Below are 15,420 nucleotides of genomic sequence, written 5' to 3' on the forward strand. Positions count from 1 at the left end.
TACGCACCGTCGAGGCGGTTTACCCAGTCTTTGATGACTGGGTGAATCGTGGCCGAGGACGCCTCACCTTCCGTCTAGTGCAGGTGCTGACTGGGCACGGATGCTTCGGAAAGTATCTGCACCGGATAGGAGCTGAGCCGACGACGAGGTGCCACCATTGTGGACACGACCTGGACACGGCGGAGCATACGCTCGCTGTCTGCCCCGCTTGGGAGGTGCAGTGCCGTGTCCTGGTCGCAAAGATAGGACCGGACTTGTCGCTGCCTGGCGTCGTGGCGTCGATGCTTGGCGGTGACGAGTCCTGGAAGGCTATGCTCGACTTCTGCGAGTGCACCATCTCGCAGAAGGAGGCGGCGGGGCGAGTGAGGCAAAGCTCTCCTCACTACGCAGAAATCCGCCGCCGCCGAGCAGGGGGTTGGGACCGGGGTCTCGTCCGTAACCCGGCCCCCTAAGAGCTTCGGGCTCCACCCGTTTTGTGCGGGAAGGAGCCTAGGCGTGGGGCAGCGTGGTAAGCCGCGTTCCCCCGACCGCTCCGGGGGAAGGTGTAGCGCGGCGCCATCAATGCGGGCTCTTGGCCCGTCGACCGAGGGAACCGGCGGTCGTGTCGCTGGCGGCCGCTGGTCCGGCGTCTGGGGGACGGCGGGATGGATGTAATATGCTCTGCGTAAACCCTGTCCCGCCGTCTCAATAGCTCCGACTGGGTTCCCACCCGGTCCGGGGTAGGGCGCCGGCTGTGAGCGGCAGGAGTTTTTAGTGAGGTTCAACTCCCACATACCGCCGTGCGGGTGGGGATCCGGCGATTTTCTCCTGTGGAAAAAAAAAAAAAACTATACTTGAGACCTTAGAACTTGTATCTCAAGGTGGGTGGCGCATTTACGTTGTGGATGTCTATGGGCTCCAGTAACCACTTAACATCAGGTGGGCTGTGAGCTCGTCCACCCATCTAAGCAATAAAAAAATAAAAATAAAAAGAACTAGAATGTGTTCGTGGTAGTGATGATGACCGCCAATCACAATAACCAGTCTTGACAGAAACGTCTAAGAGTATTTATTCTAAGTTGCGAATCATTACACAAGGCGGGGTTTATTTTTCTTTTTTTGCATAAAGCGCTCCTGTTTTGTCCCGTGTTTATTTTTGGGATCTCGATATGTATTCTCTTTACTTTATGATCAATTACTTTCAGGGAGGGACCAAAAATACAATTTGAAATAATTAATGCTAAAAGTAAGAAGTTTCAAATGTTACTTGTTACTAACAATTCACCCCGGGCATAAGGAAGTACTCCTATATTCCATCCCTTGGACCCGCGGTCCGCTTCCAATATTTGCGGATCGTCCAGTCCCTTATACGCGCGCGTCCCCTAGGCGCAGGAACCTCGTAGGAGGTTCGGATCCGGCACAAAAAAGGGGTAAGCAATTACGGAACTAAAGAATTTGACTTTTGTTCGCCCTTAAGGTAATATTGAACCCAGTGTTCGTATTTAAAAAATTTGAGCCCTCACGGGACGCCTGGCAGATGTGAAACATCGACATTATTTTGTAAAAGTAATATGCAGAAAAGAACAGATTGTGATAGGAACTAAATATTTCATAATGATAAAATAAAATATTACGAAAAAATAATTTGTTTTCAAGTAAAACACAGGTTATGTGTACTGTAGTAAACAACACTGTATACACTACGGAGTATACACTATAGGTATCCGAGCTCAGTGTAGCGAGAGAGATGGCTTAGTGCCGGATCGAGTGGGAGAGAATCGCACAGTCGATTGCGCATGGCGACGCGTCGCCACGGCATGCGTCGCCACGCCAGAAATCGGTTTTACGTGCGGCTATAGATGTTTCACATCAATAATCTATATTTAATATGATATTTAATATTTACTCATGTTCCGCAACATCTCGTACCGTAAGCCAAACACGTAAAAAGTCTTACTTGAAAATTCATTTTGTACAAATAGTCGTCGGAACAGAATCAAACATGTAAGTGTCAACTGTACAGTTAGACAGTAAATATAAATAATTCATTGTTGGCCTAAAAATTTACATTTACTATACACAGCTACTTAGTAATCTTTGAATTTTGATAAACGAAATGGATGTTGCCTCGGGGTATAGAAAATATTTTAAGACCTACGCGTGGGTTTTGACGCTGTTTATTTCAGGGCGACTAACAGTTGGAGCTTCAAATCACTATAAAGGTAAACAAAGGTGGATATGTGAAGAACAGCAAAGATTTTTTCCTCAGGCGACTTCCGGATGCTTTTTTTTGTTGTATATTGCATAGGTGCATTTTTGCGGTAGGCAGCGGCTTGGCTCTGCCCCTGGCATTGCTGAAGTCGATGGGCGACGGTAACCACTCACCATCAGGTGGGCAGTATACTCGTCTACCTACAAGGGCAATAAAAAATAAAAAAAGGTGGTTGACCCAGTTTAATGAGGTCTAGTGTAAAAGTTCTACAGAAGCCCATAGACATTTTAACGTGAATACCGTGATTCGCTTTGAAGCATGAGGTCGAAATCTCAGTTTTCATGTGTCGCTCTTTAAAACGGAAGCATGACTACTTCGTGGTAGAAATTTTCTGAGAATAGTGGTGACTCCGCACGTAGCCCTTTTCAATAAGAAAGAAGTCGGAATCTAAATGCCTTTTTATTTTATTGCTTAGATTGGTGGAGGAGCTCACAAGTGCAAGCCGCTAAGTGGTTATTGGAGCCCATAGACATCTACAACGTAAATGCGCCACCCACCTTGAGATATAAGTTCTAAGGTCTCAAATAGAGTTACAACAGCTGCCCCACCCTTCAAACCGAAACGCATTACTGCTTCACGGCAGAAATAGGCAGGGTGGTAGTACCTACCCGTGCGGACTCACAAGAGGTCCTACCACCAATAATTATGCAAATCATAATTTTGCGGGTTTGATTTTTATTACACGATGCTATTCCTTCACCGTCGAAGTCAATACCCGCCTGGGATTCGAACACCGGTGCATCATTCAACACGAATGCACCGGACGTCTTATCCTTTAGGCTACGACGAATTCAACGGCTCATATTCCCTTTTGGTTAAGCTCGCGGCGCTATGTTTTTATTGTTTTTATTCGGGCCGGGGGCCGAACCTCCCACGAGGTCCCCGCGCCTAGAGGGCGCGCGGGGTATGTGGGAACTCAACGATCTACAGGTGTTGAGAGCAGACCGCGGGCCCAAGGAATTTTAGGGCCCACCCACTAAACGACTCCCCTGCACTCTTACACCCGACGTCCGATCTCTGTCCGGGGTCAAAACCCGGTCAGAGTAGGGGAGATTCCCTTAGGTTACCTTAACCTTATTGTTTAATATTTATTTGTCGTTGCCGCTGTGAATTTAAGTGGTGGAAATGAATATAATATGTATCATAAATATATTATGTTGAATAAATGTAATTAGAGCGAGCGAATATATAAAAAATTCGCTAGGGTCTCATTGGACCTCCCGATAGTATGCGAATTTTTATTTTTCTTTGACATAGTATAAGCCACAGTAAATTGGTACAAACAGAGCTTGTACTCTGAGTCTCCGACCGTGGGAATGCCGTATACGTATATTGTTTCTTTCTAATTGAATTTCATTCAATTCGTATCGATGCGAGAGTCGTGATCCGTATATAAGACTAATAACGTTTAATTGTTTACGGTGAATTGAGTTACTTTTATTAGCGTTTTTATTATTGATTCTGTTCGAAGATAAAATGATTTGGGTTGGCCAAATGGGATTTTTTTCATATACATTTTAAACACTATGTTCTTATTGAATTATTTTGGATCACAAATGCTAATAAGATTACAAACATGTATTGTGGGTTGGCTGCGTCTGCCTAAGCCGGCACAAGGCTATCTCTTTCTGGATGTGTCGTAAAAAAATCTGTGGTTAAACTATTCTTTTTTGATAATTATTAGATTATGGTTAGACGAACTAATAGTCCGTTTGGTATTAATTGGATAGAAATCACAACGTATGATCACGAACTTTGACATATTGGCTTGAATTCTCAACGAATGCATGATAATTTTGTGACAGAAGCAGGCAGGATTTGTGGTCACGGATCCACGCCGCACAACGTTAAATCAATTAAATAGGCCATTCTCAAGTCTGTCAAACATGTGGCAATTGATTTTACATATGTAGATAAATAAATAAAACATGTATATATTGCTTTTAATAAAGAAACTCTCACAGAGATTTTAACACCTAACCAAAAAAGTGAGTGAGAAAATAACAAAAGGAAATGACTTAGTTGATTTTTACTGGTGGTAAGACGTCTTGTACCACCACGCTGCCTATTTCTGGCGTGAAGCGGTAATGCGCTTCGGGTTGAAGGGTGGAGCAGCCGTTTTACTGTTAAAATGAGACCTTAGAACTCATGTCTCAAGGTTGGTGGCGCCATTTACCTTGTAGTATGTGCTCCGGTAACCACTTAACGTTAGATCGTCCATCGATCTAAGCAAAAAAAAAATGTTGTACAAAATAGGTGCCTCGAACAAATGCATAGGTTATGCGATTTTCATCATTAGTTAAAAGGCGCAAAACTCATTATGTTATTTATTGATATCGCGCTAATATCACGAGAATGGGATAATAGTGTTGTAAATATCTAATTTATCAAGCATGCCAATTGCTGTTGACTCTCTATACGTTTTAATAGCGGCTTTCTGCCGCATTTCATTGTAAACTAAAATATGTATTAAGTGTTAGCGAGACGGGATAAAGCGAGAGCTTGAAATTCCAAGTTACTGAGCTTTCTCGGGGTGAAAGGTGAAACAAGCGGTACTGGACGCATCGTAATTAAATACAACTTTGGGGATTAAGATTATTGGTATTAGGAGCTTTTTCTGTTTCGATAAGATTGTGTTTTAAACGACAGGTTTTTGACATTAGACATTGTTGTTAGATCGCGTTAATGTGTAATGACGTTAGAAGAATTACTTTTGCATAGCTTTGAGGGTTTTTAAGGATAAATGTAACCAAAAATATGTATTTGAAATTGAAAATTAGCTTCATTTGACAAATAAACATTCAAGCTAACAAAATAATTATCAATATTATCGGGTTCAGTGGCTTCTAAATTGAGTTATGAAAAAGAGACACTAATTTTGTTCAGGAAATATTGAACGGAACTTTGGCATACCTACTTGTCGTCTGGTACGTAACTATTGGAGTACCTTTAATATTGGACATAGAAGTAAAAGTCATTTTTACTAAATACGTACTTAGTTTTAGCAGTTTTAGTTGCATTTGAAGAAAAAAAAACCTTATAAAGACGACGTTGGTTCATCAATTAGCACCAACTGGGCAATTTGTTTGTCCATCTCCATCGTAAAAAGTTCAGACGGACCTTGACCGAAACTTTAAAAATCAACTTTAGTTTCTAGAAATTAAAGTAAATTTAACGAGTGACTTTAATGGCTCTTAATACGTTTTGAGTTTTTAAACGCTCAATACAAGAGCTATTGGGTGGTTTAATAAGTTCATTGTTTTACTTGTCATTATGAATTAGCGTCATCAACTTTGGTCATGCGTAGGAGCAAATGTTCTCATGAAGGGTTATTGACATTAGGTTCGTTCTTGAAGTAGTTCGAAATCACTTCACTTTTTAGGTACCGAAGAAAAATGAATATATCTAAAATTTATACATATTATAAATACATTTGGAACGTTTGGGAAAAGAAATCGAGGCATAAAGCGTGTTTTTTTTTTTATTTTTTTTTTATTGCTTTGATGGTTGGACGAGCTCACAGCCCACCTGGTGTTAAGTGGTTACTGGAGCCCATAGACATCTACGACGTAAATGCGCCACCCACCTTGAGATATAAGTTGTAAGGTCTCAGTATAGTTACAACGGCTACCCCACCCTTCAAACCGAAACGCATTACTGCTTCACGGCAGAAATAGGCAGGGTGCTGGTACCTACCCGTGCGGACTCACAGCAGGTCCTACCACCAGTAATAACCTTTGGCGTGTGCCTAAGTTACCCTCGCTCAAGGCATAATTTTTTGCAAATATTAAAGGATTCGAGGCTATAATTATGTATGTATTATAATTAAATCAGCCCACAGAAGTATAAGTCGATTACTTTTTAGGGGCGTAAAAAGAGACCTGGTTTATTTACACTAACAAATCTTAGCTCGAGGTTTCATAGTTAATTTTTCTAGTATGCCACTACATATATATAACTATATATACGTATATGTATATGTCTATGAGTAGACCTATCCAGCAACTATAAGTTGCACCCTACGGACTCCGAAACAGCTTTTTTTTTATTGCTTAGATGGGTGGACGAGCTCACAGCCCACTTGATGTTAAGTGGTTACTGGAGCCCATGGACATCTACGACGTAAATGCGCCACCCACCTTGGGATATAAGTTCTAAGATCTCAGTATAGTTACAACGGCTGCCCCGCCCTTCAAACCGAAACGCATTACTGCTTCACGGCAGAAATGGGCAGGGCGGTGGTACCTACCCGCGCGGACTCACAAGAGGTCCTACCACCAGTAATTACGGAAATTATAATTTTGCGGGTTTCACTTTTCACTAGCTGGACAGATTTCGATAAAATTTTCAGATACTCTTTAGATTGACCTGTGGTCCTATAATATCTGATAGCCATATATTTTTCATATACTTATCGATTATTTCCATTGAGCGCGTATTGAAGTTTTGTTTAAAATGAAATTAATCTAAATTTTCTAACCTGCCACACCTCACGAACGTCAGACAATAAAAACTACCAACGATATAACATAACGGAGGCGGCTCGGCCACTATAATTGAATGGCTGGTGGATACGCCCCGAAGCCTTGCAAACGAGTAGACTTGTCAGTTTAGAGCGATGAAGACATTCAATAACTGAATAACAAATCGAGTCAACGTACAAACGAATTATTACTAGCCATTTGTGGTGACTTCGTGTAAGGAAAGACGGTTTATGACAGAGAAAGTGAATTAGATTATGTACGTCAGAATTTGTTTTTTTTTGTGATAGTCCAATATTTATTTCAGACCGAGAGCTTGATGACTTGAGAGTTTCAAATGTAAATTGTTTATTAATAAGTAATTTTTTTTAACAAATGCGGTTTGATACTGACGTTAACTTTAGTATTTATTATCTTTAAGTTGCGTGAGTCATAAAGCATTGGAAACATCGGAAATAATATCATCATCATCATCATTATCCTGCCCTTCGCCCAGTCACCTGGGGTCGGCGCAACATGTTTTCTCCTTCCATACTCTTCTATCATATACCATTTCTTCGCTCACTCCCCTCTTACCCATATCGTCTTTCACACAATCCATCCATTTCTTCTTAGGTCTACCTCTTCCTCTATATCCTTCCACATTCATAGTTAACACTCTCTTAATAACCTCATTTTCATTTCAGAAATAATATAATGATTATATAAAGCGCGAGATTAAAATGTAAACTAAGTTTTAATTAAAACATCAAGTGGTTAGCACAGTCTGTAAATCTGTATAATATGTCTGTTCATCAAACCTGCTTTCAACGCACTAACTACATCAGATCAAGTAAATATATATTTGTGAATGGATAGACAGACGCACCTAAAGTTTGGTGGTTACTGGAGTCCATAGACATAAACAATGTGAATTTTGTTTCTTTCAGGACATTAAATCGGAATGATTATTATTTTTGGAATTTTAATTACGATTTTTATTCGAAATTATCTGATAATAGAGATAAGAAGGCGCTTGTTTATAATAATAAAATGCAAATCAAAGAATCAAAAACGGGTGTAATAAAAGAAATACCAAAAGAAGATACAGACAATTTCCTCCCTGTGGCATATACCTATATATGGATATGTTACGAAAATGTAAACCAAGGAGGATTGACATTAGGCAGGTGGCCGGTCGTAAAACTCATGTCAAACCCCTATGCACCATCATAACAGGACCCGCCGCGTCGACCATACATATTGAGGGTTAAGGTCAATAAGAAGAGGAAGAGATCGGCCACCCGGCAGCGCGGGGTGACAATGTGCTCTCCCATTGTATATAATCACAATCCATATAGACAATAAAACATTGTGTGTGATTAAATATTTAATATGACTTAAACAAGTTCCTTGATGACACTGAAACCTGAGATTAGTTAATATTCAATGATATGCAACATTTCTAGTACTTGATAAGCATTCACCAAATCGTTCTACTCTAAGGTCTCAAAGTTATGTATCCTTTGACTGTCGATTGCGTTTTCGCGTCGGATTCATTCTGAAATTTAATGTATTTGTTTACAAATGTGGATAATTTGTATTAGCTGGCTATTTCAGGGTCACTTTAGCTTACAATGTTTCATGCAATGTTAATGCATACGAACAAAGATTATTATAATATGCTGTTGAGAATCTGATGCCCATTCCGGAATCCATTATGTTCCAGTCGCGGTTTTAGTTAAGGAATATAAATTGTTTGATTTTGTGCAGATATGTTTAATCGTATCATGGATCTAATTCTAATTCTAGCGACCCGATTCTATGTTAGTGTGTGATAGGCTTAATCGTTTATCCACGTACGTGTTTTTCCGATACGGAAATGTGTGTGATTTTTTAAAATATGCTATTTGGTTAAACAATCATTGAAATGGTACATGTACCTACAAATATATCTGTAATAGAATGGTTTGTGCTTGATGGTCACGGTACTTTACCTCCAAATAATAGGAAAGATTCTAACTTAGCTATTTCTGTTTGGGTATATCAAATCCATGTCGTTTTGTAGTAATTAAATTAGTTTAACCTAATATATCGTTTATATTCTTGTATTAACGAAGCGCGTTCAAATATAGTCACAGTCATTAGCCTGCTAAGGCTTAAATGGAATCAAATATTATTTTTTATTTGTTCATCTACGACTTAGTTAATTAGGCAGTTTATATTTTTGCCAAGTTTTACCCCATGATAACTTTGGTATTTCAGCATAATGAATTGGAACTTATTAGCCAACGAACGTTTTTTTGTCAACGTATATTGAGCACTTTCGTAACTTTCCTTTTCTTGAGATAATCTCACACAGACTGGTCTTTTGTAATGGCGGGGATATTTAAAAAAAATATTGGTGATTAAAAAAAATATATATATTTTCAAATTAAGGCTGCTACGTTGCTTTTGTGTTCACGTAGATAAAGAAGAACTTACAGCTCAATCGATATTAAAATGGTACCGTCGTCAAACTGTCAATACAGTAATAGATACTTCTGTATCTTAAAATGTATCAACGTCCCTAGACGTTTTCTTGTAAAAGTCACTTTATGACGTACATTTACTGCTGGGCGTTTTTTTCCTTACCTAAGCTGATAGCCCTGAGAGGCTATATCAGCTTCGTTCTAACGTGTAGGTGAGCTCACGGGGCTCAAACCGGAATGGTGCTAACACTGGCCCTAACAAGAGCAGTGCTTCGCAGAATCTACCGCCGGATCGGAAACGCGACCCACTGAGAAGATCCAGCGAGGGCGTTTAATGAGCCCGAATTGTAACCGCTATCTCGCTTATATCTGCCGCTAAGCATTCACGCGTTGCTGTTTGAAGGGCTGGAGGAACGGTTATAAATTACAACTTATACCTCGATCTTAAGGTCTATTGAGTTTTCATAACCAAACAAATCTCCATAAAAAAATTAATAGTTACACGGTAAAATTGAAATTTCGGTATTAAGTTTTTAGTTAGGTGGTGACCACAAGGAGAATGTAGCAGCTCACATTCATCTAGTTCGTCTGGTTAGGAAATAACAAAAACATGGCTTACAATACCATTATCATTAATAAGCCGACCTTACATTTATTCGTACTCGCTCCATCTGATAACAATGGAAGGTACTCCTCCACAATAGAAGTAACGAGATTAGACTTTGATAGACGACGATTCGGAGATCTATTGAAAATTCTATTACCACTTAAGAAGGTTTGAGATGAATTAATGGAATCGCTCGAGTACTCACGAGGAGTTCCAGTATTTTCGATAACTAATTAGGTTTTTTTATTGCTGTAGGCAAGGGTTTGGTTCTTGGCATTTGCCGATGTCCATGAGCCACAGTAACCACTTATCGGTTAAGCCATATGGTCGTCAATTCAAAACAGTAATAAAAATAAATTAATAAACCTGTTGTTAAGTGGTTAAGAGGTCATTGACATCACAACTTTAATGTTGTTACTTTGTTATATTGTGTGAAAGTTAACTGATCCTTTAAAACTGAAGGCATAGCAGAAATAGGCATAATGATTGTACCGGGATGATGTAGGCTGACAGTATCATACCAACTACATTATTTCATTGTTTTCATCTCTATATATATAAATGAATTACTGTTCATTAGTCTCGCTAAAACTCGAGAACGGCTGGAGCGATTGGGCTAATTTTGGTCTTGAATTATTTGTGAAAGTCCAGAGAAGGTTTAGAAGGTAGATAATGCTCCGAATTAAGTAAAAACAACAATTTTGTTTTTCTTTTGATGTGTCCCCCGTCGGACGGATTCATTTTGTTTGTTTTAAGTTTATTTTATACAAAAGTTTAGGTCTTTTATTTATCGATTGAGGCACTACGAAGTCTGTCGGGCCAGCTAGTATAAGTATAAAGGCAAAACAAGGCCGCACCTTTTTATCTTCTATTTGTTAACGGACTGTCCTTTTTTTCGTTTACTGGTTATTGACGAGTTTAGTGATAACGTTGAAAAAATATTTGGCAACAGTACTTTAAGCCTCTACTAGAAAAAAAGGCAAACTGTAATTGAATAAACTAAGTCTTAATCTTTAAGTAGTGATTATGGGCGAATTTCGACAGTGGGCGGCTATTAATACCTACAGACAGAAAAATTGACAGATCAGTCGATTTGAAACTGTATCTTGAGTAGGTAAAATAGTCGTTTCATCAAGCAATTGATACTTGGATTTTAGATCACAAAGTACACCTTCATATTAAAACACCACAATTTGAATATTTGTAGGTATAGTAGGTAGGTATGGTAGGTAGCGGCTAGACTCTGCCCCTGGCATTGCTGACGTCGATGAGCGACGGCGACCACTTACCATCAGGTGGACCGTATGCTCGTCTGCCCACAAAGGCAAAAAAAAGTTGTATCGTGCCTTATTTACCTAAAAGTGTTTGACATGTCTTTCTCGACAGGAATGTTTAGATACGCCTTATATAGGAGCAAAGTATATCGTGTGATTTGACCAAATCATTTTCCACAATGACTTGCTTGTTCCGCAAACATAGTTCTGTGTTGTGAGTCGTTTGCGGCAAGAGCTATCGTATTTGTTTATCGACTGCCGCTTTTGTGTTCCGCGACTTAAGATTATCGCGTTTCAAAAGAGTGACTTGTAAGATTCCTTAAAAAATAATGCGATCAGATTTTTTGTTACTTATAACTACGATTCCGTAACTAAATACCTCAACTATTTGTTCCTATTATTTTTAATGATTAAAATAAATATTTTCATTGAATGTATTAATTATAATATTTTTTAAAATAACTTTTAATCGCAAAGTGTTTGCAACACCGCTTTTCCAGTCACTGGTGGAAGGACCTCTTGTGAGTCCGCGCGGATGGTACAACCACCCTGCCTATTTCTGCCCTGAAGCATTAATGCGTTTCGGTTTGAAGGGTAGGGCAGCCGTTGTAACTATATTTGAGACCTTAGAACTTATATCTCAAGGTAGATGGCGCATTTACCTTGTATATGCCTATGAGCTTCGGTAACCGCTTAACATCAGGTAGCCGTGAGCTCGTCCACACATCTAAGCAATAAAAAAAAAAAAAGCTTATATAGGTAGAAGTATAAAATACAATTATAATAGTGTACAAACTTACAATTCCAATTATTATTATAGTCGAATTTCGACTACTGCGGGACCTCTAGTAATAATAACAAAAAAAAAGAGATGTCATAATATACAAAATGAATTTAAGCCTTGAGGTGTCAGTGATTACGGTCAAATTTGGACAAGATGGCGAAAACTAATTAAAGTATCAAAAACAGATCCACTGTATAATAATAATAGATGTTATGTGCCGTATTTGTCGTTATAAAGGGTTCATAAATATTAAAGACGTCAATCAATTTAATACGTTCTATAAAAAAAAGCTCAGTTTAATGTGAAGTAGCTTACGATGTGCTTACGATATACCGTATTGCGTACGCGTCGCACGTGTGTACCGTTACCGAAGTCCGAGCCGCGGGCTTGAGGTGTTCTCACTGTGGAAAAAATACTAACAGTACGTCCAGTCTATACAGCAGGTCTATACAGTTGGTGGTAGGACCTCTTGTGAGTCCGCGCGGTTAGGCACCACCGCCCTGCCTATTTCTGCCGTGAAGCAGTAACGCGTTTCGGTTTGAAGGGTGGGGCAGCCGTTGTAACTATACTGAGATCTTAGAATTTATATCTCAAGGTGGGTGGCGCATTTACGTTGTAGATGTCTATGGACTCCAGTAACCAGTAAACTTAACACCAGATGGGCTGTGAGCTCGTTCACCCATATAAGCAATAAAATAAAAAAATTAAGGTGTTCGATCATGGGTGGCATTGACCGCATGGTACATATTACTAAGTGCTTCTCTTACTAGATCTGACCATCTAGCTGGTGTTCTGCCCACGGCGCGCTTGCCTTTTATGCGACCCGCAATTATGAGCTTCTCTAATTCATATCTGGGAGACCGCACGATGTGTCCGAAGAAGCTCATAACGCGTTCCCGGCAGATGCAAGAGAGCCTTTTTCGGATGCTTAGAGATACCTTAGGAAGGTTCTTACAAAAAAAAAAAGCAACTTCCTTAGTCACCGAAACGTATTTTACCGTTACCTAATCTTATTTACTTCTGCCGCGATATAGAAATAGATTAGACGGTGCTACCTCGCCTAGATTGTCGTATGCTCTTTCACCCATTAAATCATTAAAACCTAAGTTAGCGTTCGTTAGATTATATTTTTGATGTGTTCAAGATTACTGCAATATTCTTGCTCTTGTGCCTTGTACGAGATGAGTAGTGCGCTGTGTGCGACAGTAGTAATTACATCGCAGTCCACTTTAATACGTATCATCGTATGAGACGTGCTTCATTATCTAAATTCGTTAACAATTCAACTTCTCGTTTGGACTTTATCGTTGTTAAAATAAAATTGAGAATCGATTGTGTGTTTGAACTCAAAACACGACTGGTTTTTAACCGAATGCTTAATGTAGAATGTTCATAGTTGTGATAGGTGTGCGAATTATGAAACTAATAAAATGAATAGTTAACGTTTAAAAAGTAATATTTCAACTTTTTCTGATGCTGTATAATTATAATATCATGTTAAAATTTTACCCGTTGTTTTAGTTTCCAATTGTCTTTTATTTTAAAGGTTGAATGAATTTTGACTATAATTAATTGAAATTGTAAGTTTGTACACTATTATGATTGTATTTTATACTTCTATAATCACAAATTTCGCCAAGACTACACTATAGAAAATATTAACAAAGCCAAATAATATTTAATCTATTCTCAATTTGACAACAGACGTCAAGAAAAAAAGTTTGACAATAAATAGTATGCATGCGTGTGCGCGTCAAATACATGGTATGTAGTGTGTGTAATGTTTTCTTTATTGATTTAAAGTATCTTTTATGCATTCTTTTAAAAAAAATATTAGCATTGTGCACTTCTTCTCTATATTCTAAAATTTCATACTCCTCCGTCCGCGCAATTTTCGTTAAAAGGGATACAAAGTTTTTGCTTCACGTATTAATATATAGATAAGAGGAAGGAATGTCAAATAGTTTTGTTCGGTTACGAGTTAATTCTTTTATCGACTATGTACATGGGTGGGTACCGCAATCTTTCCTATTTCTGTAATGGAGCAGTGATGCATCCCATTTTGAATGGTGCGATAGCTGTTATACAATAGAATTGAGACTTGAACTCATATCTCAAGGTGGGTGGCGGCGTTAGTGTCATGATGCTTATAAAAAGGCACCCTTTTGTCCCTAATCGAACTTGTCACTAAACGAAATATGATTAGTGGCAAGTTTGTACTTGAAGATTAGAATTACAATATCTGTTTGATTGCGAATTGGAACTAGCTGTTTAGGTGAGCGCTACGGTATTTATTTTTCTGTCCCGGGAACTACTTAATATTGGATAGCCAGTGAAATTCTTCGTTTATCTATATCAATTAAAAATTAATATAACGTACTTAATATGAGTTTTTGTCTGCCAATTGACAAACTAGTATCCGCAGGCAAATAACAACAAAAACTTATTATACTTATTATATTAGAATAACAATTCGTTTCCTACGAAGTATTTTTAAATCCGTATACGTCTTATCTGCAAATCTATGTTAATTTAACTATCCGTAACCCGAATTCGGAATAGCTTCTACGATTTTCTCGAACAAAGTTCAGCGGAATTAAGTTTTGTTTACCTTAAGAATTTTCTATTCTGCGAATTAGAAAGTCGTAACGAAAATATCAACTATTGTATTGATTAATGCCCGAAGCGTTATTACGATGTCTTTAACAAACGCGACGGCACCTAGCCGTTTTCATAATTTCTTTGATTCTGATGACCCGTCGATTAAATATTAAATAGATATCTGATAATCTGACTTAGCAGTGTGAGAGATTCGAAAATAATGAATCATCGTGTTTCACAATTTTTAGTAGTCGAAGCAAACAAAGTGAATCACTATTAAAAGGTAGAAATTGATGGTTTTTCACTACACTTTCTGATGCGGGTAATGCTGTATCTTAATAGTATTCATGACAAGTGTCTCACGATGAGTAGTGGTATTGGTTTTGTGATGTGTAGGTATGGGATCGGGTAAATTCATTTATATATTAAGAATACAATATACATTAGTACAAATGTTGGAGGTTGCCTACTTATGTCACGAAGCAGTAATTTTCTTCGGTTTTAAAGGCTGGGAAATCATTGCTCGAGGCGGGTGGTGGTATTAGCGATGGAGTAGCTACTCCTCTTAATTGTGCAAGCAAAAGAATAATATGTATTTTGACATCATATTAAGTATCATTTCTTTGTTTCAGATTTTAATTGGTCCGGTATAGTGCAGTGATTCAAAATAAGGGGTAGTATGTGTGACGTCACCCTGACGAAGGCTAAACGAAGGTGACAGTTGTGGTTGCATGATAGTGTAGTAATTATGAACTGTTCAAGAGTGGATATTAGGCGGCGGAGGTGCGAATGTCGGTAAGTGTATTCATGTATTAACTGGTAAAATAGTGATAAACCTAAAAGAGTAAAATTTCGGTATTGATAATTAATGGAGCTTTTATCGAGTAATACATAATTTAGAGTACCTCTACTTAGATATACTTTTGTTTATTTGAATCTGGTGGGGTACGGGATCTTGTGAGCCCACAAGCA

The 15,420-nt window shown here is 38.6% G+C and overlaps 1 protein-coding gene across 1 annotated transcript in view; it reads left to right on the forward strand.

Moving 5' to 3' along the window:
- The window catches only part of LOC101738967 (uncharacterized), a 111,647-nt gene that overhangs the window by 22,151 nt on the left and 74,076 nt on the right, over positions 1-15,420 (forward strand). The window contains exon 2 of the mRNA XM_004923478.5: positions 15,081-15,243. Within this exon, the coding sequence (XP_004923535.1) occupies positions 15,197-15,243 (47 nt within the window). The 5' untranslated portion in view covers positions 15,081-15,196. The remainder of the gene's footprint in view (positions 1-15,080; positions 15,244-15,420) is intronic.

This window comes from Bombyx mori, chromosome 6 (assembly GCF_030269925.1).
Source record: "Bombyx mori chromosome 6, ASM3026992v2".
NCBI lineage: Eukaryota > Metazoa > Arthropoda > Insecta > Lepidoptera > Bombycidae > Bombyx > Bombyx mori.